Source organism: Aspergillus aculeatinus, assembly GCF_003184765.1.
Source record: "Aspergillus aculeatinus CBS 121060 unplaced genomic scaffold BO66scaffold_22, whole genome shotgun sequence".
Taxonomy (NCBI): Eukaryota; Fungi; Ascomycota; class Eurotiomycetes; order Eurotiales; family Aspergillaceae; genus Aspergillus; species Aspergillus aculeatinus.
The window spans coordinates 116608-137664 of record NW_020291491.1 but is presented as its reverse complement, the minus strand read 5'-3'; the positions used below and the strand labels follow the sequence as shown (position 1 = coordinate 137664).

At 51.2% G+C, this 21057-nt stretch overlaps 8 protein-coding genes across 8 annotated transcripts in view; 3 read left to right on the top strand and 5 right to left on the bottom strand.

The window, feature by feature from the left end:
- BO66DRAFT_428575 (uncharacterized protein) overlaps positions 1–810 on the top strand; it is a gene marked incomplete at both ends in the record, with an annotated part of 3269 nt that extends 2459 nt beyond the window's left edge. Inside the window, one exon of the mRNA XM_025650413.1 lies at positions 40–810. Coding sequence (XP_025504311.1) covers positions 40–810 — 771 coding nt within the window. The remainder of the gene's footprint in view (positions 1–39) is intronic.
- A 2575-nt stretch (positions 811–3385) lies between these two features.
- On the bottom strand, positions 3386–4446 carry BO66DRAFT_391668 (uncharacterized protein). The gene is made up of 3 exons (XM_025647307.1): positions 3784–4446; positions 3638–3718; positions 3386–3573 (listed from the first exon to the last, which is right to left on the bottom strand). Exons 1-3 carry the CDS (start codon positions 4233–4235, stop codon positions 3444–3446), a joined length of 663 nt encoding a protein of 220 aa, XP_025504310.1. The 5' UTR covers positions 4236–4446; the 3' UTR covers positions 3386–3443.
- A 351-nt stretch (positions 4447–4797) lies between these two features.
- On the bottom strand, positions 4798–7597 carry BO66DRAFT_373570 (FAD-dependent oxidoreductase; the record flags this gene model as incomplete). The annotated part of the gene is made up of 5 exons (XM_025645547.1): positions 4798–5645; positions 5703–6448; positions 6515–6885; positions 6959–7233; positions 7287–7597. The coding sequence occupies 5 exons, from the start codon at positions 7595–7597 to the stop codon at positions 4904–4906; spliced, it is 2445 nt and encodes an 814-aa protein (XP_025504309.1). The 3' UTR covers positions 4798–4903.
- Positions 7598–8424: 827 nt separating this feature from the next.
- On the top strand, positions 8425–10645 carry BO66DRAFT_82013 (fungal specific transcription factor domain-containing protein). The gene is made up of 5 exons (XM_025653624.1): positions 8425–8585; positions 8640–8820; positions 8871–8902; positions 8957–10321; positions 10429–10645. The coding sequence occupies exons 1-5, from the start codon at positions 8574–8576 to the stop codon at positions 10483–10485; spliced, it is 1647 nt and encodes a 548-aa protein (XP_025504308.1). The 5' UTR covers positions 8425–8573; the 3' UTR covers positions 10486–10645.
- Positions 10646–10805: 160 nt separating this feature from the next.
- BO66DRAFT_322265 (glutathione S-transferase family protein) lies at positions 10806–11519 on the top strand (the record flags this gene model as incomplete). Its single annotated transcript, XM_025643749.1, has 1 exon — positions 10806–11519. The coding sequence occupies one exon, from the start codon at positions 10806–10808 to the stop codon at positions 11517–11519; it is 714 nt and encodes a 237-aa protein (XP_025504307.1).
- A 636-nt stretch (positions 11520–12155) lies between these two features.
- BO66DRAFT_438110 (uncharacterized protein) lies at positions 12156–12701 on the bottom strand (the record flags this gene model as incomplete). The annotated part of the gene is made up of 1 exon (XM_025651034.1): positions 12156–12701. One exon carries the CDS (start codon positions 12699–12701, stop codon positions 12156–12158), a length of 546 nt encoding a protein of 181 aa, XP_025504306.1.
- A 2397-nt stretch (positions 12702–15098) lies between these two features.
- Positions 15099–17351, bottom strand: BO66DRAFT_420242 (GMC family oxidoreductase; the record flags this gene model as incomplete). Its single annotated transcript, XM_025649858.1, has 6 exons — positions 15099–15550; positions 15641–16026; positions 16092–16259; positions 16322–16958; positions 17020–17112; positions 17159–17351. 6 exons carry the CDS (start codon positions 17349–17351, stop codon positions 15312–15314), a joined length of 1716 nt encoding a protein of 571 aa, XP_025504305.1. The 3' UTR covers positions 15099–15311.
- Positions 17352–19302: 1951 nt separating this feature from the next.
- BO66DRAFT_81933 (uncharacterized protein) lies at positions 19303–20307 on the bottom strand. Its single transcript, XM_025653622.1, has 2 exons — positions 20012–20307; positions 19303–19952 (listed from the first exon to the last, which is right to left on the bottom strand). The coding sequence occupies exons 1-2, from the start codon at positions 20216–20218 to the stop codon at positions 19455–19457; spliced, it is 705 nt and encodes a 234-aa protein (XP_025504304.1). The 5' UTR covers positions 20219–20307; the 3' UTR covers positions 19303–19454.
- Positions 20308–21057: the final 750 nt, after the last annotated feature.

Sequence of the window (21057 nt, the reverse complement as noted above, 5' to 3'; positions counted from 1 at the left end):
TATAAGATCAACATGCAGAAGACGAGGGCACTGAAACAGACTAAGGATATGAAGGCGGACATTCATGACACGAAGATCAACGTCCAGGACATGCAGACCGATACTTCCAATTCGAAGATCAACATGCAGAAGATGAAGGCGCCGGAACAGGCTCAGAAAATGCAGGTGGACATTGAGCACAGGAAGGTCATGTTCCAGGACATGAAGGCGGACATTCAGAACACAAAGAACAACGTCCAGAACATGCAGGAGATGAAGGCCAAGGAAGAGGCTCGGAACATGAAGGGGGACATTCATGACACGAAGGTCAGCGTTCGGGACATGCAGAAGATGAAGGCACCGGAACAGGCTCGGGACACGAAGGGGGACATTCATGACACAAAGAGTAACGTCCAGAACATGCAGAAGATGAAGGCACCGGAACAGGCTCAGCACGTGCAGAAGATGAAGTCCAAGAAACAAGACAAGGACATGCAGACAGACTATGAATCAGAAGGTAGCTCGACCGTGATACACGACGATTGCGAAGCTGAGTGGACGGCATACCTGTGGCGACAGGTGTCGCAAACCAAGAAGGACCAGAGGTCAACCACTCCATCATCTACCGACGAATGGATGGAAAAAATCAGGCAACTGGACGAGCTCAGTGATATAAGCCCTCTCCCCGAGTATCGGGAGAATTGGGAGGAGGGGGAAGATGTGTGGTGGCGAAAAGCATGTCAGCGGGAATGGAACCGTTTCAATTATAGGACGGAGCACCTAGAGCCGCCCGAGTGGCAGAGAGATTTCGTGGACCGACGCTTGAAATAGTAGTATTCTAGCTTCTAGATCAGCCAATGCAAGAACCTATTCTTAGATCAATCCATCCACTAACCTCCCCCAAAGCAAGTATGTTGTAGAGCCTGGATACCCCCCATCCATTGCTGGAGTCTTCATTCACCCTCTCTCCAAAAGCAGCTGATTTCGGAAAATAATACAGAGGCTTTAGGCATGTCGCCGAACCAGCTTCTCATCAAGAATTTTATTCTGCGCCAGGACCCGCAGAAGCTGTCCGTCGAGGCGCTTCCAGTCTACTAATAAGCCGCCGGGAAGAGCGCCGGTATACTCACACTCCTCGTCAAGTTATCAGCTCGTGTGCCCGCTGTATGCGTTCAATACGTCTGAATTGTATCCGTGTATACATCAAGTATACTGAGGTGGAAGGAACGAGGAGGTGGTTCCGCTTGCCTTGCCGAGTAAGTCATGGTGTTGCCCTCCCCCCCCCTCCCCCCATCCCTTCTGGCCTTCCTTGATTCTTAACCATCCTCATGTCCTGAAAGCATGTTTACCCTGCAAAGTATGTATCATTTTGAGGGCCATCATTCCAGTGGTATGTCAACTACCGGACTGAACACCTGGAGCCACCTGAGTGGCAGCGAGACTACAAGCGTACTGACCCCCGCCGATGGTAGCTTATAGACGAGGAATCAGTGAGTCTTACGCTGATCTTTCCCTCCCTCTGCCCTGTGCATCTTTTGCTGTTCTCCACGGCTTCTTGATGGGTATCGCTTTGCTAACGCGCTCCGTTCCTGGCTTCGTTGCAGGAGACTCTGAGAACCCCGAGACAGAATAGCCACGGCGATATCAGGTTCATCACGGGTCTCGAGAAGCATTTCCTCATGCGGGGACATACGATCCCAACAGCCTGAGCGGCCCTAGAGCGAAGCCGTGCTGCGAAGCCAACCAACTACGAGTCCTGGGTGTATGATAGCCTCCCCGACTACTTGAGGCGGACTGGACCGCCTACTTATGGCGACGATTATCGGAAAGGGAGAATTTGAGGAAGATCGACTCCGCCGGTTGAGAAAAACCGGCATAATGGAGAGGATGCTTAGTGGAGAAAAGCCTGCCAACGAGAATGGAACCAATTCAACTATCGCACGAAACACCTGGAGCCCATCGAGTGGCAGAGGGATCATAAAGACCCTCGTCTCTAGTCTAGTTTATTTTCAGAGCAGTCAACGTGTTAGCGGCCATGAGGCCTCAATATCCAAACTTCTCACCGCCACGGCTATGGCCATGCTCAGAGTCTCACTCATTGAAGCCTCGAGTAGCCGATTTTCATCATCATGTTGACGCTCTGCGGCCTCAGGCTGCTGCTTACCGCCCACCTTGTTGTTCTTAGCTAGTTCTGCAGATAGCCTCAGATAGTCAGAATCCACCGTCTACCCACGTCCTTGACACACCTACCCAGGTTCCTCGAATACAATAGTGGTCTTTGCATCTTGTTCTTTCTCGAATAGATGCGTATCTTCAGAGTAACATGGAAGGAGGTCTAGCGCTGACTGTTTTCAATCGCTTTTATGCGAACGCCATACACTGGGAACCTGACTTTTACAAATAAGGGTTGCCCAAGATGTACGTCGCGGTGACTGGAGTGAGGGGATTGGACTAACCCACTTCCTGCGGAGGATTAAAGGCACACAAGATAGGGGAGGTATACAGTACGTACGTACGTGCGAACAAACCCGCTTGCATACACCGAAGCATATCTCGTACGAAGTGCACGCGATTGACTTTACAGCAAGCAAGCCGCGGGGCCATGTCCACGTCGACCGCGAGTCTGGGAAACAGGGGGGCTGCAATTTTCAGCTAGCGGACTGACTACACTACATTGGTGGTGATGATGATGATGATGATGATGATAATAATTCTATTAATCTAAGCCTATTTTTATGTAGAAGCCCGCATTTCGAGTATATAAGCTATAAAGATACTTTATTAATATAAAATTATATCCTAATATTCTAATATATTCCTAGTCTTGATCTAGTAATTAAATTAAATTGTTTTTATACTTCTTTGGATCCAGGCTTTTTCAGAAATCTAATTCATATTTTATTTCGAATATTAAGGACAGTTTTTTCTAATCTAAAAATCTTATATAGAAGCAGTAGATATAAATCTATATTCAAAGCTGAATTAGACCAATTTAGCTATATAGAATATATTACAAATTTTTAAATGGACTGTTCTTTTTATCTATCTTTTTTAGTAGACTTATTTTATTCTAGATCTATCGAAATAAATATCTTAAAATAGAGTATATAACTGCAATAGGATTCGAATCTGAAGTCTTCGAGGCTTAGTAAGAATTCTAATTCTTACTGTTATCCGAAGCCTAGCCGACGACGTTCTACCACTACGCCATCTGCGGCCGATATATTGATGACACACCCGCCGGCAGGCAGTCCGATATGTGGCCAAAGCCATGCTCAATCCAGGCCTACTTGGGGCAATGAAACTACGGCCAATCGTGGCCAGGGGCATTGAGGAAAGCGAGGAATTTATGAGGCCTACATGGCAAATGGGAATTGGCAAGTTGGCACTAAGCCATTGTGATTTGCAGAGATAGTATTGCTTGTCAGCGCCTGAACCGAAGAGGATGGCTCGTGAGAGCTCAACTAGCGGGTGTATCTCTGCCGGTAGCGCATGGCTCTTTCGTAAGCTTCCTCTGAGATTCTCCATCGTCGAAACTCCTCACCGTCCCACTCCCATTCTCTCTCGGTTCTCTTGAAGTCTCCTACAAAAAAGCTGGGAGTCGCATTAGCGAAGATAGAACTGGAGATAAGAGGATAGAATGGATGGGGTACAGTACATCTTCTGCTTCACCGGATCCCAGAACAGCTGACTGGGCACCCACATGGTCGATGGCACGATCTGGTGCCGGCCGAAGGAGCTATCACTTTCAGTATCAACAGAATCCAAAATCCCTTCTCTCCTGTCGGCAGAGAGCAAACTTACGTGAAGGCAGCTTTGAACGCCAGACGAACTTGCTCTCTTTCATCCGGCGACATCTCGTAAAACGCCCCCTCGCCAATCACACCGGTCGACAGCGCAACCATCCCCCCGTCCTCTTCACGGACAGTTGTCAGGGCGATGTAAAGCACGTAACCTCCCGGCACCCAGCCCCCGGGGCCCTGCGTGGTCTGCCGGGATCCGATAAGTGCTGGGGCGTGCTCGCAGTGTATATCGCGAAGCTTGCCGTGCGCGTCCATGCATTTTCTGGCACGGGGACATACGACATCGACGGCTTGACGGGCCCGTTGGCTTGGCGGCTGCCACTCCGTGCCGGTCACGGGAATCTGGACGTACATTTGCACCATCGCTGGCGCGCCGGAGGCTGTGTCCCTGCACAGCAGCTCAATGAGGACGTTGGGCTTGACGCCCCCTCGGTCGCTCTCCTCCTGACTCATCTCGGCGGCGGCTTCGTCGAGGACCTCCACTATCTCAAGGTGGGTTTGCGGAGACGGGCCGTCGAGAGTTAGTTAGATCCTCCGGGACGAGAGAGGGGAGCATCCATGATTGGGGGGGTGTCATGTCGCTTTGGGGAGAGAGAGATAGATAGACAGATAAGGAGGTCGTTATGAAAATAGAGAGAGAGAAGCCGAAGCAGGCTGGATGATCTTGAGTTATGAGTTTGAGGAGGAGAAGTGGAAGTGAAGGAAGGAGAAGCTATGTCCTTAGCATGATGTCAACATGTCAGGTGATCCCGGAGGATCATACTTGAAACCCCCATCATAGCCTTCGACTCTGGTACGTAGTGTTCGCATGAAAGCACAAGACAACAGCCAGCGCTGCATGTTATTCCATGCTCTTCTCGACGCTACGCGCTTGGTTGAGGACGGGTAAGGTGGAGAAGCTCATATTGTGTCAGGGGTATGGTTAAGTGATGGATTAATCCAGGCTAGGTGAAGTTATTTCTGTTCAGTGTCTTAATTTTAATGATGAAGGCTACGGCATCATATGTTCTTGCAGCTAGGGAAGACTGAGAACAGGTAATTCTGTTGGAAGGTCTGCGAGACATGCGTACGGTTTGATAGATCCTGACTCGGACTAACTCTCTTGCCTTCAATGACTGACTCTACGACTCTCCGGCCGTCTGATATAAAAGCTCCTCGCGCCAACCCCAACCCAGTGCAAATGTCGCCCCAGGTCCAAGAGTAAGAAGTGACCCTGCGAATGCCCCACCGGCTCTCCACCAGGAAAATTGAGCTCCAGCCTGCTTCAACTCGCGGAAGCGCAGCGCCAGCCATACAAACCCACTCGTCATCGAGACGAGCTCATCATACTTCAAGAAGCGCGCGATGCAGGCACTGAAAGACTTCACTGGGACCGAAGCGTCTCGCAAATCAGGCAGGAAGATGCTACTAAAGGAAACATTCCGTGGGGCCGTCATCCGGCCGTAAACAAAGGTGAGCCCGGAGACTAGGGCGAAGGTACCGTATGCCCACCGGATGTATTGCAGTTCGTTTCTCTGTGGCTTATGCTGGACATCCCGTGACTTCGGGGATGGTCTGTTGAGCACGCGGGCCGCAAGCAGGATGGTGCCCTGAAGGAGGGGAGTGGTCAGTAGGAAAGCCTGCCAAAGAGCATTGTACCACTGGCGCAACTTGAGGGTTGGGGCGAAGAAATTGGCATATGTGATCGAGTGGTATCCTGCCAGGGTGGAGAGAACCAGAGACCCGGTGAGGCCACAGGTTATCTTTCTGTTCTCGCCCGCGAGCAGTGTGGACAGGGGCGTGCGGAGATATTCCAACGCGAGGTAGAGAGGGGCAACTTTCCAGATGCCCACCAATTGAAATATGCTACCTGCTGCCATGGGTCTGTTTCATCGACCAAATGAGTCAGAATTCACGTCGGTTGGTATGCGGAGAACTCACAGAATTACCTGGTGCCATGAGTGCAACTTGCGGTAACTCTCCAGCAACCAGATTCCATAGACTGGTCCCAGGTCCGTCATGAACGATAACATCTGGATGCGTGAGCGCGGGTCTGATCCGGTGATTGAAGGAAGGAAACAAGTAATCAGCGGCCGCATCAGCTTGTCAAAGAAGCGGTTATGATAAAGAGATGTGTCTAGATCCATAATTTCTCCACTCGCAGCAGTCCAGGTTCCGTTATTCAACATCGGAACCAGATGTGATCTAAGGGGCGAGAGCATTGATTCCACTGCTGTCTTACTTAAGGCGAAGATGCCCAACAGTGGCAGTGTCCAAAGTGCCCGTTCCCCAATTGTGGAGTCCGGCACGGGTCGACAGTCAGTAAAAGGCATCGTACCCGCTAGGGACTTGGCCGGTGGTGGTAGGTAATCAATCTTTGTCGCCCCCACGAAGGTTCGAGATGATTTGTCGACCAAGTAGTGCTCGAGATAAGGCATTAGATAATGTGCTATGGCCTTGTCCTTGAGTGTACTCAGTGCTTCCAATCGTGTGAGGCTGTAGGCTGACTTGAAGATGGCCTGCACGCGAGGTCGCCGTTTTTCTTGCCAGGATTGCAAGCATTTATTCAGCTCCTCTACAGCGGGGCTCGACTCATGGGAGGCTTGGAGCAAGCTAGCAAGACTATTCGCAAGCGCGGCTGCACTTTCAATTGCGCTGTTACCACCCTGACCCAAGTTCGGGGTCATCTGTTAGGGGATGTCAGTCACGCGCACTTAGGGCTTTTCTTTCCATCATTTTGTTCAAGAGCATACCTTATGCGCTGCATCTCCGATACAAACCCACCGGTCGATGGCCCAGCGGCTATAGGAGGCCTCTTCCAATGGCAACAAAGTCCGGGTTATTGCCCTCTTGTATACCTCGGCAAAAGGTACATTATCAGTAATCGGCTTCTGCAGGTAAGGGTCGACATATTGGCCAATCATGGTTTGATCGAAGCGTGGGATGTGCGAGGCAGAGTATTTCCGGTCCAACTTTTTGAAAAAGAACCAGAACACCCGGCCCTCCTTTCCGACGATAGTCAGGGCCGACCACCCCTCGCCGAAAGTTCGATGACTGGTCCCCGGGATTAACCCTGGAGTCGATGTCGAGATGCCAAACACACAGCTGTACTCAGACGTCATTGCTATGACCAAGAAGTTAGAAGAGTCAGTATAACAGCACTGCGTTGGTATGAAGTCTGAAAGAAGGCAACCCACTTTCTCTTTCCTTCAGTGCCTCCTTCTCCAGCCCAATTGACTCCATGTAGTCCCACATTTGCCGTCGCACTGTGCTTCTTACCCCGTCGGCCCCGACAACGAGATCACCCTCATAGACCGACTGGTCTGCGCAGTGCACCTTCACTCCATCGGCAACATGTTCGACTTGGACGACCTTTTTCCCAGTGAATACATGAGCCTGCGATTGTCCAAGATGCTTGTAAAGAGCTTCGAGTGTGACTTGACGATCCACAAACGCAATGGGGTAGCCATGTCTTGGTTGTGGTCAGCGAGCATTGAGGTATTGATATGCAAGAAGGGTAGGTACCGGTCATGGATGACTTTTGGGGCGTTGTTCTTGGTGATAAGCGAGCCATTCTCTTTCCAGAAGTAGGAGTCACGAAGGGGCTCTGTAGCCTCTATGATGTCGTCGAAAACTCCCAACTGGTCCAAGATGCGCGCACCATTTGGAATGATTCCGATAGAAGCACCGACCTGCGGTGCAATCTCCTCATGGGCCTCCAAGACGACGAATTCCACCTGTTGTCGAAGTAGGCAGTGGGCGAGGGTCAGGCCTGCGATGGACCCGCCGACAATCACCACGCGGAATCGTGGTTTCGAGAGCTGGGAGTCTGTCATCGTTCCAAGAGGCCGAGTCAGTATGTGAACAGTATGTTTCTGGGGGGTGAAGGATGTGTGCTATGGCGCCTACTTTCGCCTTATATAGGCTGTGGAACTTCTCATTTCGATCACAATCGAGCCACCCGGCAGAAGTGGGCCATTCTCACAGCCAGAGATGAGGGGAATCAGAGAAGCGAGGACAGTGGGTTGTTCTAACCAGTGCCACCTTGTACTCTGAGTATATCAAAGCAAAGAGAGGAAGGTAGGTAGAGAGTCAACGGTTGGTTATTCGCCCAAAGAGTGATTGACATGTGGGGTCTCCGGCGACCCACTGCAGCTGTATTGGTAAGTTACCGTTACCGAAACTTGGAACTGCGGCAAACTTGATTACATTACCAGTAATCCGAGAAATCCGTGAAACCCGAGAAACCCGTGATGTCGATCTACGAATCGTCCGCCTTCCATTGAGGAAGTTCTGACTTCCCCTCTCTTTAGGCACACCCGTTTCCATCCGTCACAACCAAGTAGCCCCGAGCATCGGCTCTCCACTGAAATCTGCATCCTGATGGAGTTTCGGCCCCTGACTGTGACCAATCGAGTTTTTTCTTCGCCGCTGCCAGATCGGAAGCGACGGGACCAGAAGCCTCGAGTGCTTCTGTCCTGTACCTCCTGTCGTGAAAGAAAGTAGGATGCATGCAACTCGTACGCACCCGCAGCACAACTTGGCACTAACTCAAGTGATTACAGACTTCGATGTGATCGCGCTCGTCCTTGTTCGAATTGCCGAAATCGGAATCATGGCACCTCCTGTCACTACGTTCAAGCGCACGCGCGTGCTGCTCATCTCACTCGAGAACATTGTGCACCACACGGTGAATGCACATGGTCAAATCCTGAGATAGGCAAGGATAAGCGCTCCAGTCCTGGGGCCCGACTTCTTCCATCCGAATCGAGTGGGACTCGATTTGTCCATCCAAGCCACTGGCGGGCTCTCATGGATGACGCTGTGTGTGGTTACCTGGGTTCTCATTCCCCAATTCCGAGCTGATATCGAACACAGACAAGGAAACTGAAGATCGACCCCAGCCATGCTCAAATCAAATCAAGCGGCAATTCCGTGCACTTGTTGTCGGGTCTCTCGCATAATGTGAGCATCGACGAATTGATAATCTCGTTGCCCTCCCGCACAGTGGCGGATAGACTCGTGGCATCTTGCCTCGAATCCTCAGAGCCATCCTTAAGTATGTTCCTGTATGTGTCTGCAATACTCTGGCTGACCTTTTCACTGCAGTGATCATTCATGTTCCGACTTTCCAGACTCAGGTATGCCTCTAAATCCTGTTCATGGATTTCGCGAGACATGTCTGAAAGCTCTAGTGTCGCCAATTTTGGCAATCACCTGCGACTGTCAGTCCCGCCTGGCTGGCCCTACTCTATGGGGTGCTAGCCTGCGGAGTGTGGATCGAGCATTTTCTGGATCCCATCATGGCCTACTCCGAAGTACCGCAGTCTTTCTATGCCCTCCGAGAAAAGTCAGCTGTCGCACTGTCGAAGTCAGATCTCACTCTCCCTGGCAGGTTTAAGGTTGAAGCAATGTTGATATACTTGGGAATAGAGTACCTGCAAAGCAATGAATCGAAAACCGGCGTGTCGATTCTTCTCGGGATTGTTTCGCGATTGGCGACCATGATGGGATATCATCAGAGCGCCCATCTCTGCCATCCCCCTCTACTTGCCTTCGAAGCAGAGATGCGATGCAGGGCTTGGCTGTTACTATCAGTCATTGACAACGTCGTTGCCTCGCAAACAGGACTTCCAAGAGTTATCTACCAAGGCCTCACAAACTCAGCTCGCCCACGCAACTTACTCGACGACGATTTCAACTCCACCATGTCAGTGCTGCCCTCACCCCGATCCACAACCGAAACACTTAGCCACGTTGTATATATGCTGGCACTTGACGATCTTTACTCAGTAGCCAATGAGATCGCAGATCTTGCTGCAAAAGGCCCAATCTCTCCCGACAGCACTGCTCGCCTGGGCCAGCAACTGGAAGCTCTGAGAAACGGCCTCCCGTGTTCTCTGCGTATGCGTTCTCCAATCACTCCAACGATGGAATATGACAAATTGATTATGCAACGCACCCTGGAGATAGTATACCAACGGTCGCGCTGCATCTTGCATCGTCAATATCTTATCTCGTCTGAGTCAAACCCCAGCTTTGACGCTTTTCGATGGGCATGCGTGGATGCAGCCCGTTGCGTTCTCGAGCAGCAGTGTCTCCTATTTCAAGAGGCCCTGCACGGTCCGCGCAATATAAGGCGTGTGTGGTTTGGTGCCTCCCGGTCGGTGTCTGATTGCCTCACTGAGGCTATGGTGATATGTCTAGAGGTGATCAACAGGACAAAGGTTTCATCTCAGCCTTCCTTGACCAGTGACGCATCTACAGAGCTAGTCCGTATCCTCCACCGGACATACTTCAACCTCAAACAGACCCCCAAGCCACCTGTAGAAATAACCAAGGCAGCTGAGATTCTGGCCACAATGCTCGGTCGGATGGGTCATGCTGTGACCTGGAACAGTGATTCAGACGAAACTCGGCTTTCTACTGACCCCAGTAACCCTAAGATATCCGACCCTCAATTTCAAGAGATCACGCCCCCGAGTGGCCTTCTTTCGTCTCCTTGGCTCATCTTCGACGACTTGGTTCATGGTGATTCTCCGTTCGAGATGTTTGACTGGGTGAGTCCTTTAACAACTTTCTTCACTTTTTACTTCCTTGGGCTAGACTTGAGCCTTTATGCAATCCGAGCACAGGTCGATCTGGATCTATGCTGATTTATAAGCAGGCTTACTGGGACCGGGAGATGCGGCAGCTCAATGGGGCATCTTATGATATCATATAGGAGGCAGGTGTTTGGTAGCCGGAAGTGTACGCCCGTCCCAGACTCCAAACGCCTATGTTTCAAAGCTTCTCGGATCCACAAGTGGGTCCTGGAAATCAGCCCACGGTTTCCCGCACGTATTTTACTCAGAGCTCCCGGGTTCCGCGATTCTAGAATGTCGGAAGACTCGATTGCCGGATCCGGCGCAAGTCTCCGTACTGTACATGTGCCGCGGGGGCTTTGAAGCTTGAGATTTAAGACTCACTTACTAGCCGCCTCACTCAACGCCCTTTAACTATACATCCATGATTGCAACCATCTTTATTCTTTGAGCCTTCGAAATGTCCGAATCTCCTGACCTCACCGTCCACCATCTCCACCTCTCCCAGTCCGACCGAGTGATCTGGCTCTGCGAAGAACTGGGTCTCCCCTACCAGCTCAAATGCTACGACCGGGATCCCGTGACCTCCTTCGCCCCGGCCGCCTACCGGGCCCTGCACCCCATCGGCACCGCCCCCGTCATCCAAGACGGTAGCGCCGTCACCCTCGGCGAGACCAACGCCATCTTCGAGTACCTGCTTGCCAGATACGACCCCCAAGGCAAACTGACTCTTCCGCCCACCCACCCCAACTACCCGGACTACGTCTTCTGGCTCCACCACACCAACGGCGGGATCCAGCCCGCCCTCTACGAGCTCATGTTCGCGCGCATGTCCGCTCTGCCCGAGAACAACCCGGCCACCCAGGTCATGCAGGGCCGGCTGGACCGCAGCCTGGCCGCGATGGAGGCCCAGCTCGCCAAGTACCCGTTCATCGCGGGCGAGAACTTCACGGCGGCGGACTGCATGCTGCTGTTCCCGCTCACGACGTTCCGGATCTTCATGCCGTACAGTCTGGAGGCGTATCCGCATATTGTCAGCTATTTGGGGCGGATCGGGGAGCGGAGCGCGTTTGTGGCGGCGATGGAGAAGGGGGACCCCGGGTTGAGGAGGCCGATGGGCGCTGAGGGTGCTGTTGCTGCCGTTGCTGGTGAGGAAGGTTCTCAGAAAGCGTGATGTAGATGTGGCACTCGGGGAAACTTGCAACGGGGGTAAAGATGGGGATATGGCCGATTATTCGTCGGTTTGTATATTATGAGAGTTCGGGTTTGCTTCGAGGGTCCTTGCAACTGGGATTGTACATATGTAGATGTTGATTACATTATGACGCTCAAGGATGGGCTATACCCACCCATATCTTGACATATTGGTGGATAATCATGGCTAGCCAAGTCCTTCAACATGGGAAAAAGCTGGATGAATTTGTGACTCACGTGGCCCGATCGCGGAGGAACTTCAACCTTCTACAACCCGCTGGGCAATTGCTAAGCAGCCTATCTAGTCCTTTTTGCCTGTTTTCCATGTACAAGAAGCAGTATCAGCCAAGGACGAGAACGACCGATGAATACAGACTACATGCGGCTAACATTATCTGAGCGGAGCTATCAACATGGCCGCCGACAATATCCTCATGGCTCAGGGCAGTCCTTCATCTTCAACGATACATACGAGAATTCATCCAACCGACCTAAACAGCAGGCAAGAAGAGTACAAGAAATAATCAACCTAGCCCGGGGATCCGTGTTCCACTTCCTTCGCCCAACACAGAACGGTGTGTTCGATGGTCCCTTCTGGTGCCAACATGCCCCTGAGCTACTGGAACCAATACCACTCTTCAACGCGCCGGTAGATCTGCAGAATGCTCATCTGATGACTGTCTGCGGTACGCATCAGGCGATGAACGTCGGCCTCCAGCTGCCGGGTCCGCGCCGCTTGGTCCTGGAGCTGCTGCTGCAGATGCTCGACCCCGGCTTCCAGGTGGGTGAGGCGTTGGTCGAATGTCTCCATTGTACGTCGGGCTGCGTTGATGCTGGCCTCGATCTCCTCGGGGAGAGTTGAGTCGGTGTTGGTAGACGCAGGATGGATTGTCTCATCCGGATTGACTTGTGTCATGTTTGGCTTGGGCGAGGTGGGGTGGGTCATAGCGTCTGCGGTGGTATCGTGGCTCTCGGGGATCTTGGAGGTCTCATCTCTGTCCACGGTGTCCTGAGGGACGGTGTTCTGTTCTTCGGGATTGTGTGGGATGGTGGGTTCCTGTTCTTTCTTGGTCTGGTGGGTGGAGGCGTCGTGGTTTTCACCGTGGGTGTTGTCGGGGATAGCGCGGGTGATGTTGTCGCTGGACGATGGGTGCGAAGACATAATTTCGTTTGATAGATGAGGTTTGGTGAGTTGGGTTTTGAGTGTGTAGTCTGTTCGCAGGTTTTCCAACTTGTAGGATGGATTGGATCGGAGAGATGGGGGTTGCTTTCCAGAGACTTGGCAGGAAAAGGGAAGAGTCTACAGGTTGTAGAGCTGAGATCGTAGGAACGAGGGACTGTGCAACGGTTTTGGATAGTTGTAGAGATAAAGAAGTATGAGCCTGGTGGGTTTGAACAGTGCAGGAGATGTACTTGGCTAGGTTGAGTAGCGTGTATCTGTTCTGTTTTAAAACACCAACTTGGGTGACGGATCGGAGCGGAGGATCAAGGATTGTGAGGGGATGTGGATGAGTGATGAATCCAGACTACGCGAGGCAGCAGGCTATCTGAGTGCGGGACTATCAACATGGCGTGGCGGGCGGTGAGCAGCTGCCTGGCCTTTGAGGCTTCAGGGCTGCTGGCAGGTTGTCTGGTTGTGAATTGCCTCACAGCGGTTGTGAATGTAGGCTTTTATGCCTGCAGGTTGATGTCAGGAGTTCCGCGGGGACCACGATCATGGAGGGGGGGCGGATATTCACTTCCCGTTGTCAGGGTCACTTTGTCTTTGTTGATGGGGAAGATCGATCCGCACGTGGTCTCTGCGAGGGGCAAGAACTTCTTGTCGACGATCATATGCGGTGCCCTTCGACTGGATACAGGTGCCTCGATACCTGCTCTGGCACATCCTATCAAAAAGAACAGGGTCAGTCAACTTGCTGGTTAAAGGGGTTTTTGAGTTGGAGTAGCGAGGGTGTCCTGACCCTCGAAGGTGATCTGAAGATCTTGCAGTCACGTATCATGCTTAAGTGTGAATACCACTTACTCCCCAAGTTCCTCGCTGGGTTTGTATATTGTATATTGATATTGCGGAATGGTTAGTCAAGAAGAGAACTCGACGCCAGCCAAGGCAGGCTTGTCTGCTTGCAGGAGTCAACACATGTTCTTTGCCCCCAGTCAACTTACCAGAGGTATCACTACTTGTCTGCTGGTTGGAATCGAGAGTAAATGCACCCCGGAGTAACGAGCACTCGCTAAAGAACTCATACTGGCCATAATCAGCCGGAAAGGTCAACTGCTGTTTGCTGACTCTCGGGACTTGTAGCGCTGGGTGGCAATCATGGTATGAACGGCTAAAGGTATTGAATAAATGAAAATGATAGTGCCACACTGAATGCGCCCTACGGAGTAAGGTCTGTGAGGAAGGCAGGCCCTACCACCCCTCCATTATATAAGCTATCTGGTAGAACGCTCCTCCACTCGGCTGACAGAGAAATCATAGCTGAATTCCTCGGAAGAGGTATGCATTGTCTGTCGGGTCTCTGCATTTACTGACTGATTCCAGATCTATCATGGGCTTTCGCTAATGTGGCACTTGGCACTAATTATATTTTCGTAAGAGAGAGTTATATCCCTACTATCTGCGTCTTATAGAATTGTATACCCTGGATTTAACAGCAAACTAGGAGATATCAATCATTTTACTATGCTCTGAATACCATGCTCTGATTGACTTTAGCATGCCAAAAAAAAAGAACAAAGAAAAGAAAAGAAAAAGAAAAAAGGAAAAGAAAAAAGGGGTCTAGCATATGTAGTATCTTAATCTTCACTACTGTGGCTACGTATTTCCTTGAGATCGTGACAAGTACTCGAAGGTAGAGCGACGCAGTATCAATACTAAAATAAAAGAATTTAAGCATGTCTCCGGCAGTAGCCTAATTAGTTAGGGCTGTCGTCGGCTTAAATTTGTCAGCACCTAACCCTGAAATCGATAAGCATCGCCATTGCCGATGTCAGCCCGGCCTCGGGGCGCAGAGCGCCGAGGCCGCGCCTAACCGAGCAGAGCATCGGGGCGTCGCATCCGACGTACCTAGACTGAGTCGACCCAGTCTAAGTTACCCGGCATAAAGTTACTTGTTTATGATCTCGAATCAGGCGAGGACAGCCAAGTCGTGACCCCGGCGATTGACACGTTCGCCCCGAAAACTGCGAGATCCCCATCGCCGGCCACCGCTAACCGGCATGTGGCTGCGCTCGAGGAGAGACGGATTGCTGTCTACGGGTCGAGATATTGAAAGACATGAGGCTGGATGGTGTTGTAGTCGGACTAATGGATATACAAGATGAATTCATGATCGGCGTTTGGGGCTACGATGGACTGGTGTCTGTACTGATTCGGTTGATTTAAATGTGATATTAATCGTTGCTGTTCCTGCCCATTTGATAGTCGCATAGATAGAGGGAAACAGCACCCGAGTCGTGGCCTGCGGCCGTGTCTCCATGCGCCATTTAGCCACAGATGAGTCAACCGGGCCTTCGTCCCGACTCGTCGGTGCAACCTCCGACCGTGGACCCTTCTACAAACCGTCGAGATGAAGCTCTTTTCTCTCCTTTTGTTTGATCACCCTGCACATCGATTGATTGCCTGATTTAGGAGATTAGAAGAAGTGTTGATTCTTCGGCTCTTCACAATACTCAGTATACAGTGATTAGCCCAGTGCTTTATCTCCCGGATTCTACCCCTGAAGGGTGACTGATTCACTCAAGATCTATGGTTCCAAATCATGTCTTGTATCTAAAGCCCGGTTCTTCGCATGTCAGAAAAGAGTCGATCTTCCTTGATCATGTCTGCAGCCCACTCCGCGATCGCGTAGATGTTGGCTGTGGGATGCCCGCAGAGCTGGACGGGCAGGATGGAAGAATCCACGACGCGGACGTTTCGAGTACCGTAAACTTTGAACCGGCTGTTTAGTACTCCACCCATCTCCCTCGGTTGCATCGATGTACTCCCAACAGCATGATAGCTTGGAGTGTCTGCAGGTTCGAGTCCAGTCAAATCAGTGATTCACCAACCAGCTTTGTTTCTCTCATTCTGCCCTGGGGCGATGAAGGGGAAAGACTTACACTGCTCCGCAATCCAATCTTTCCAGATTTCATCGTCCGCATCGGCCGGAATGTTTGCGAAACCAGGTTCTAGTTCCTCCTCGATCAGCTCGTTCAACTCGCCGGTTTGAAAGACCATGCGGAGAAACTTGGACATCGCGATTTGGACCTGGATATCCCAATCTATCATGCCATAATTCAGACTCAACCTTGGGAGAACCGCCACATCCAACGAGGAAATGTGGACATTCCCACGGGAGAACGGAAGAAGGCCCCAGTATCCGACATGGATCTGATTTGGGTTATCGAGAATAAACACGAACTCCCCAATTGGGATCCCTTTGTTGAAAATAAGATCATGCTGGCTTGTATAGAGCAATTGTAGAGCTTCCTTAGTCATGGCTCCGCTGGTCTGTTTCGCTGTCATCTCCGCGTATGTGGGATCGAGGAGAGAAGAGAAGCCGCGATGGACTCAGTAGAGGAGCCAAAAAGGTCTGAGGCGGATACGAAGGCTACGGTTCGTGTGCCGGTTACTGGTGACCTGGTGGACACAACGAAGGAGGTGTTGAGTTGATCCTGCAGGTTCTCCCCAACGCTGGGAAGATCGATCTGTACCGGAATGCCATGCTTCTGAAGAATCCTACTTTCGTTTCACATGTGTCAATTTATCCGTCACTGGCCTCCCATTCATAGGTTTCTTACTGTGGATTTCCAACTCCTGAGAGCTCCAAGATCCCGGCGGACCGCATTGCGCCGGCGGCCAGAATCACCTCTCTCCTGGCTTGAACCACTCGACTTCCAAACCCGTCCTTAACTTCAACAGTCTCAGCAGCAAGAGAACCTTGCTCGTTCTCGGCCTCTTGCCATCGAATTTTTGAAATAGACGCGTTCAGCATAACATGAAGATTGCTTCTCCCTGCCCTCAAATCTGTGTAATAGGCCCTTGTTGCATCACTGCGCACACCTTGGGCATCCACAGTATACGGATGCATCGCAAATCCCCCCATTGACCCAGTGTTTAGGTCCCGGTTCCAATATACCCCAAGGGAAGCAAGTGTGCGGTTGAGAGCCGCCGTGAGATCAACCCCTTGATCATCTTGAAGCATAAGGTCCATAAAACCGACCTGCACGGGCCCGTTCTGCCCGTGGTACTCCGGGATAATCGACGCACCGGCGGCACTCTGCGTGCTGTTCGGAGGTTGGACTTTTTCGCTCTTGAGGTAGTAGGGGAAAAGATTATCCCAGGCCCAGTTATTGTTTCCGAGAGCCTGAAGGGCGTCGATCTGAGCGCGTTCCGCGCGTGCGTAAGCGGCACCTGAATAGGAAGAAGTACTCCGTACTGTTGCGTTAGTCACACACGCTGTTTCTCGAGGATGAAAAAAGCCGAGCAGATAGCTAACCATTCATCACACTTGTGCCTCCGAGCGCCCTTCCGTCACGCATCACCTGGCGGCGGTTGCTGAAGTTCTGTTCGGTAGTCTGGTATGCCCAGTCTAGCGGGCTGTCGTAGGTATAGGCTAGACGCGTTATATCCGTGACATTGGGATTGTTGAGCTCGATTTTGTCCAGGTTCGATGACGAGGACAGAGACTGCTGGATCTTCCGACAGGCGGTTGGTGACCGTTAGGCCCGCCGTGCCGCCACCGACGATGATATAGTCATAGCTGGTAGCTGTCGCTGCTTTCATGGCTGCCAGGGTTGTGATAAGTGGTAGAATTAGCGAATAATGCATCATTGAAGTTGAGTGGGGAGTGGTGGAGGTGATGGGTGTGACGAGTACCTAAAGAAGGGGGTGACTGCGAGGCCTTTATAGACAGACAATCTCAGTAGATGAGAACATCTCCTCAGTCCATCCTCTCACCCCATCCCTTTCCAAAACACGATTTCATGCATTCATGCAAGCAGAGACTGTTCTTGTGACGCAATATCGCGCGAGGAAGGATGGATGCAGCAAGGGTGTGGAGGATGAAATCAACCACATTCGCTGCGATGAATTGAACAAGTGAGGCGAGAGGTTGTCGAGATTGAGGCAGGGACATCGGATATCTTCTCGTAATGCTTGCTATGCCGGATGCTGTGCTATGGATTCACTTCATGCATAAGCGTGTGTGACTCCGAGTCTAGCACTGGGAAAACTTGCTTCCTAACCCTTGGCAAGCTTTGGCTCATGAGGTGCGAGGTCGATCTACCTCGTTTGACCCTCTTCCTCTTCCTCATTCACAACTTCCGTCGCGACTCGTTGCTTTTCTGGCAGGAATGATCTTCTGCAAAGAGCCGGTTGCGGTCAAATTAATGGGCAGTATAAGTGTCAGGAATTCGAATAAAAGCCCAGTCAGCGCAGTGTCAAGGCGAGTGGAAAGCAATTCGACCCGTCTCAGATCATTGATCAGTATGCAGCATTTTGAGGGAAAAGGATCATCGCTGCAGTGGTGGGTCCAACCTCCACAGAGTCATGCCGACTGTGGAGAAGCCTGGAGCCTGGATGAGAGCTGCTTCCATTACCACATTCGGTATGAACGCCAGCCAGCTGCAGGATTTATCCGAAGTTCACCCGATGTATCTCAAATCCTCAATAGTCAAGTAGTCAAGTAGAAGCCTACGGACGAATAGCCTCAATACCCGGCTTTGCCTTAGCAAATGAGACATCTAGTTTGAGGGCGAAATTTATACCATATTTTCCAGCTAGGGAGCGTCCGAACCATCCGTCTTAAAAGTGAAGTTAATTGACTACCTAGTTCACACAATATATCCGCATGGATTGAGCCATATGATATCTTCATGACTACTCATGTTGAGATAACAGTCACAGAGAACCGATAGGGGCGGTTGTCGATTGCATGCTCAAACCAGCTGGACCCAGTCCTATACCCCCCTCTGTCCGTTCTTTGCCAGGAGTAGTTAGCTTGCGTTGAACAGCTCCAGAACTGGCAATCCATGGGCAGTGTATAGACTGGCGCGGTCGGGTCTCGAAGTGTTATGAGCCATTTTGCCGCGACCCATCCCAATTTATCTGATACACATCCTCCGTCCAGAATGAACTCTTATCAGACGGTATGACCTCGGAGTTCCATGTCTCTATGAACTCGGCACGGCTAGGGCGTTGTGACATTATTTGCCCTGTGGCTAGATGGATGAATCCTTCTTCTTTTTCGGTATGATTATCAAGAGCCTCATAGCAACTCTTGAAAGTGGTACACGTATTCTCTGCCGAAGCTAGCATAGCAATAGTCCACAATGCTAGTTTGACAGTCAGCTTGCCGGCACCGTGCGCAGCATATGGGATGCTCTTCCACTGCAGCGTCCCAGATTCAAGTCCCAGGCCGTCATCCACATAGCTTGCGAGACAGGTGGCGGCTGCCGCTGGGGCCGATGCGCACCAATGCCGGAGCTGATGCTCTCTCAGCTACCGCGCAGCACGACCAGTTCTTTATCGGTTATGATCCACCCGTACTACCGTGTTCGGCTCTGCAAACAGTATGTCTGCATTTGGCGGAATGGGTCCAGGTGGTTGCTTGCATCAACCCCCGCTGACGTCTACTTCTCAGCAACCTTGGCAGCGCCGGGACACAGGTTCACGTGCCGCGATGAGTGGAGTTGCTTGCGGTCCCGACGGATGTAAAGCGTGAGTCTTCTGTTTCCGCGGACTTTCTCGCCGCGCCACCTGGCAGGAGTTCGGCCGGCTCGTGCAGCAAAGGGCACAGAATGTTCCATCCTTTTGCCAGACACTGTGAGACCACGGGTACTAGACTCCGGCTGATGATGTGTCTGAGTGTCTCTCCGTCCCAGACCTCCCTTTCACCCTGTGAATCCATGAAAAGAATATGCACGGTGCTGCCTAAGGCTCGATCGACCAACGCTCCCCAACCTTAGGTGGGCAAAGCCAGAAGAAACGTTCGAATTCGAATTTTGACCACCAAGGTTTCGGGAGTGGGTACGTGCTAGTGGACCCCAAATCAACAAAAAAGGAAGCTCTATAATTTCTTGCTTCAACATCACCCGGCAGAATCAGTGCCTGTTTTGCGATCTCGAATTTGGCGCGGATTTCTGGGAGGTCTGTCTTTCTCGGAGGGGAAGGAACAAAATCCTTCACAATAGCCCATCGCGAGACATTCGATCCAGGGACTAGTCTCAAATGCTTACATGCTGTGCTGAGACATGCAAGCTGGTCGTCAGTTAGATATATCCAACCATGACACCGCACTGCCCAAGTCCCATTCAGACCTAGATCACACAGGCGAGCAAAGGCACGGCATTCCCGTCTAAAGGGACCAAGGAGTTTTGCATTTGTTGGTTGGACGGGAAGTAGTGCTTTGGGAAATTCCCAGGTTTTGAACTAGAGTATATCAATATTCAACTGCAAAGGTCGAAAAGCAAGATTTATCCCTTACTTACTAATTTTAAACACAGATCCATGTTCTCATGCCGGAAAGAGAACACAACCCCTTCTTCCCCATCAGAAATGTATTGAGGTTGTGAGATTTCAGCTTCGTGGCCGACGAATTGTTTTAGCAGTGGGTATTTCTTGTAAGCACCGTCAGTTTGCAAAGCCTGAACGTCAAGAATATCCTCCGACACACAAATGTTGAGGTATTCGTTCATGGTTGTCCTAAAGATGTTTGGTCGTTCTATGGTCCAAGAGGCGGTAGATAGGCCAAGAAAGGTCCGGTGATGCTCGCGCAAGCAGCTTTTAGAATCGCGACCCCAACCCTACTCACTCACGTATCTTGCAGGGCAATTTCAAGGTCCATGTCAAGTCTTGAACAGAAAACGTGGCGTTTCAACTAGAATCGAAGTAAAAGTTGGATGATGCAGGGAAGGACTTCGGAGTCACTGCAGTACTAGCCCTGAGGTGGAAAGGGGATTCCCGATCGGCTGGAATAACTTTGTCTCCGCATTCCCTTAATCGCTTGGAGACACCGCTGCAAAGAGTAGAACCGGGCGCCGCCTCTTTCCCTCTGAGTTCGGTCTTTGCATCGCCACTGTCTATTGTACTCATTTGAAATCTACATGTATTGTCTTGTAGATGCAGCCTTAACAGTGAGCAGTATACTGAAAGCCTTACTTTACGAGTTGCAGATGATGCAGCCTGATAGAACTTGCTCCTCGCTTCCAGCTGTGATCGATGGGCAGAGTTCCACAGAACTCAACCCCTCATTTGGCGATGTCTGACTCTCGCTGGAACAGAGTCTCAAGGTTTTGGCCAGGTTATTGACTGTTGTCTCGCGGCCATGGCCCGTCATTTGGTCTCAGGACTGATCATTAAGAACGAGGAGAGTAATTTAGCCCAAGGCAGTAATTCTCCGGTCGCCAAACCGGAGGAGGAAGGAGTCAACATTTACAACTGCAGATAGCTTGGAACTACACGGTGCCAGCCCTGCTGCTCATGATCTCTTGGGGTACTGATACCCAGCACCGTCCCGGGACTCGATTCGTCCGAT

Excerpts from the sequence above, each read along its gene's own strand:
- BO66DRAFT_81933 (XM_025653622.1), bottom strand. The coding sequence starts at position 20,218 with ATGAACGAATACCTCAACATTTGTGTGTCGGAGGATATTCTTGACGTT. Across the intron at positions 19,953-20,011 it reads TGGATCTGTGTTTAAAATTA|TTCAAAACCTGGGAATTTCC; the intron begins GTAAGTAAGGGA and ends GATATACTCTAG.
- BO66DRAFT_391668 (XM_025647307.1), bottom strand. The coding sequence starts at position 4,235 with ATGAGTCAGGAGGAGAGCGACCGAGGGGGCGTCAAGCCCAACGTCCTC. Across the intron at positions 3,719-3,783 it reads GCGTTCAAAGCTGCCTTCAC|CTCCTTCGGCCGGCACCAGA; the intron begins GTAAGTTTGCTC and ends TGAAAGTGATAG. Across the intron at positions 3,574-3,637 it reads GATCCGGTGAAGCAGAAGAT|CTTTTTTGTAGGAGACTTCA; the intron begins GTACTGTACCCC and ends TGCGACTCCCAG.
- BO66DRAFT_82013 (XM_025653624.1), top strand. Across the intron at positions 8,903-8,956 it reads TTCCGACTTTCCAGACTCAG|TGTCGCCAATTTTGGCAATC; the intron begins GTATGCCTCTAA and ends TGAAAGCTCTAG. Across the intron at positions 10,322-10,428 it reads CGTTCGAGATGTTTGACTGG|GCTTACTGGGACCGGGAGAT; the intron begins GTGAGTCCTTTA and ends ATTTATAAGCAG.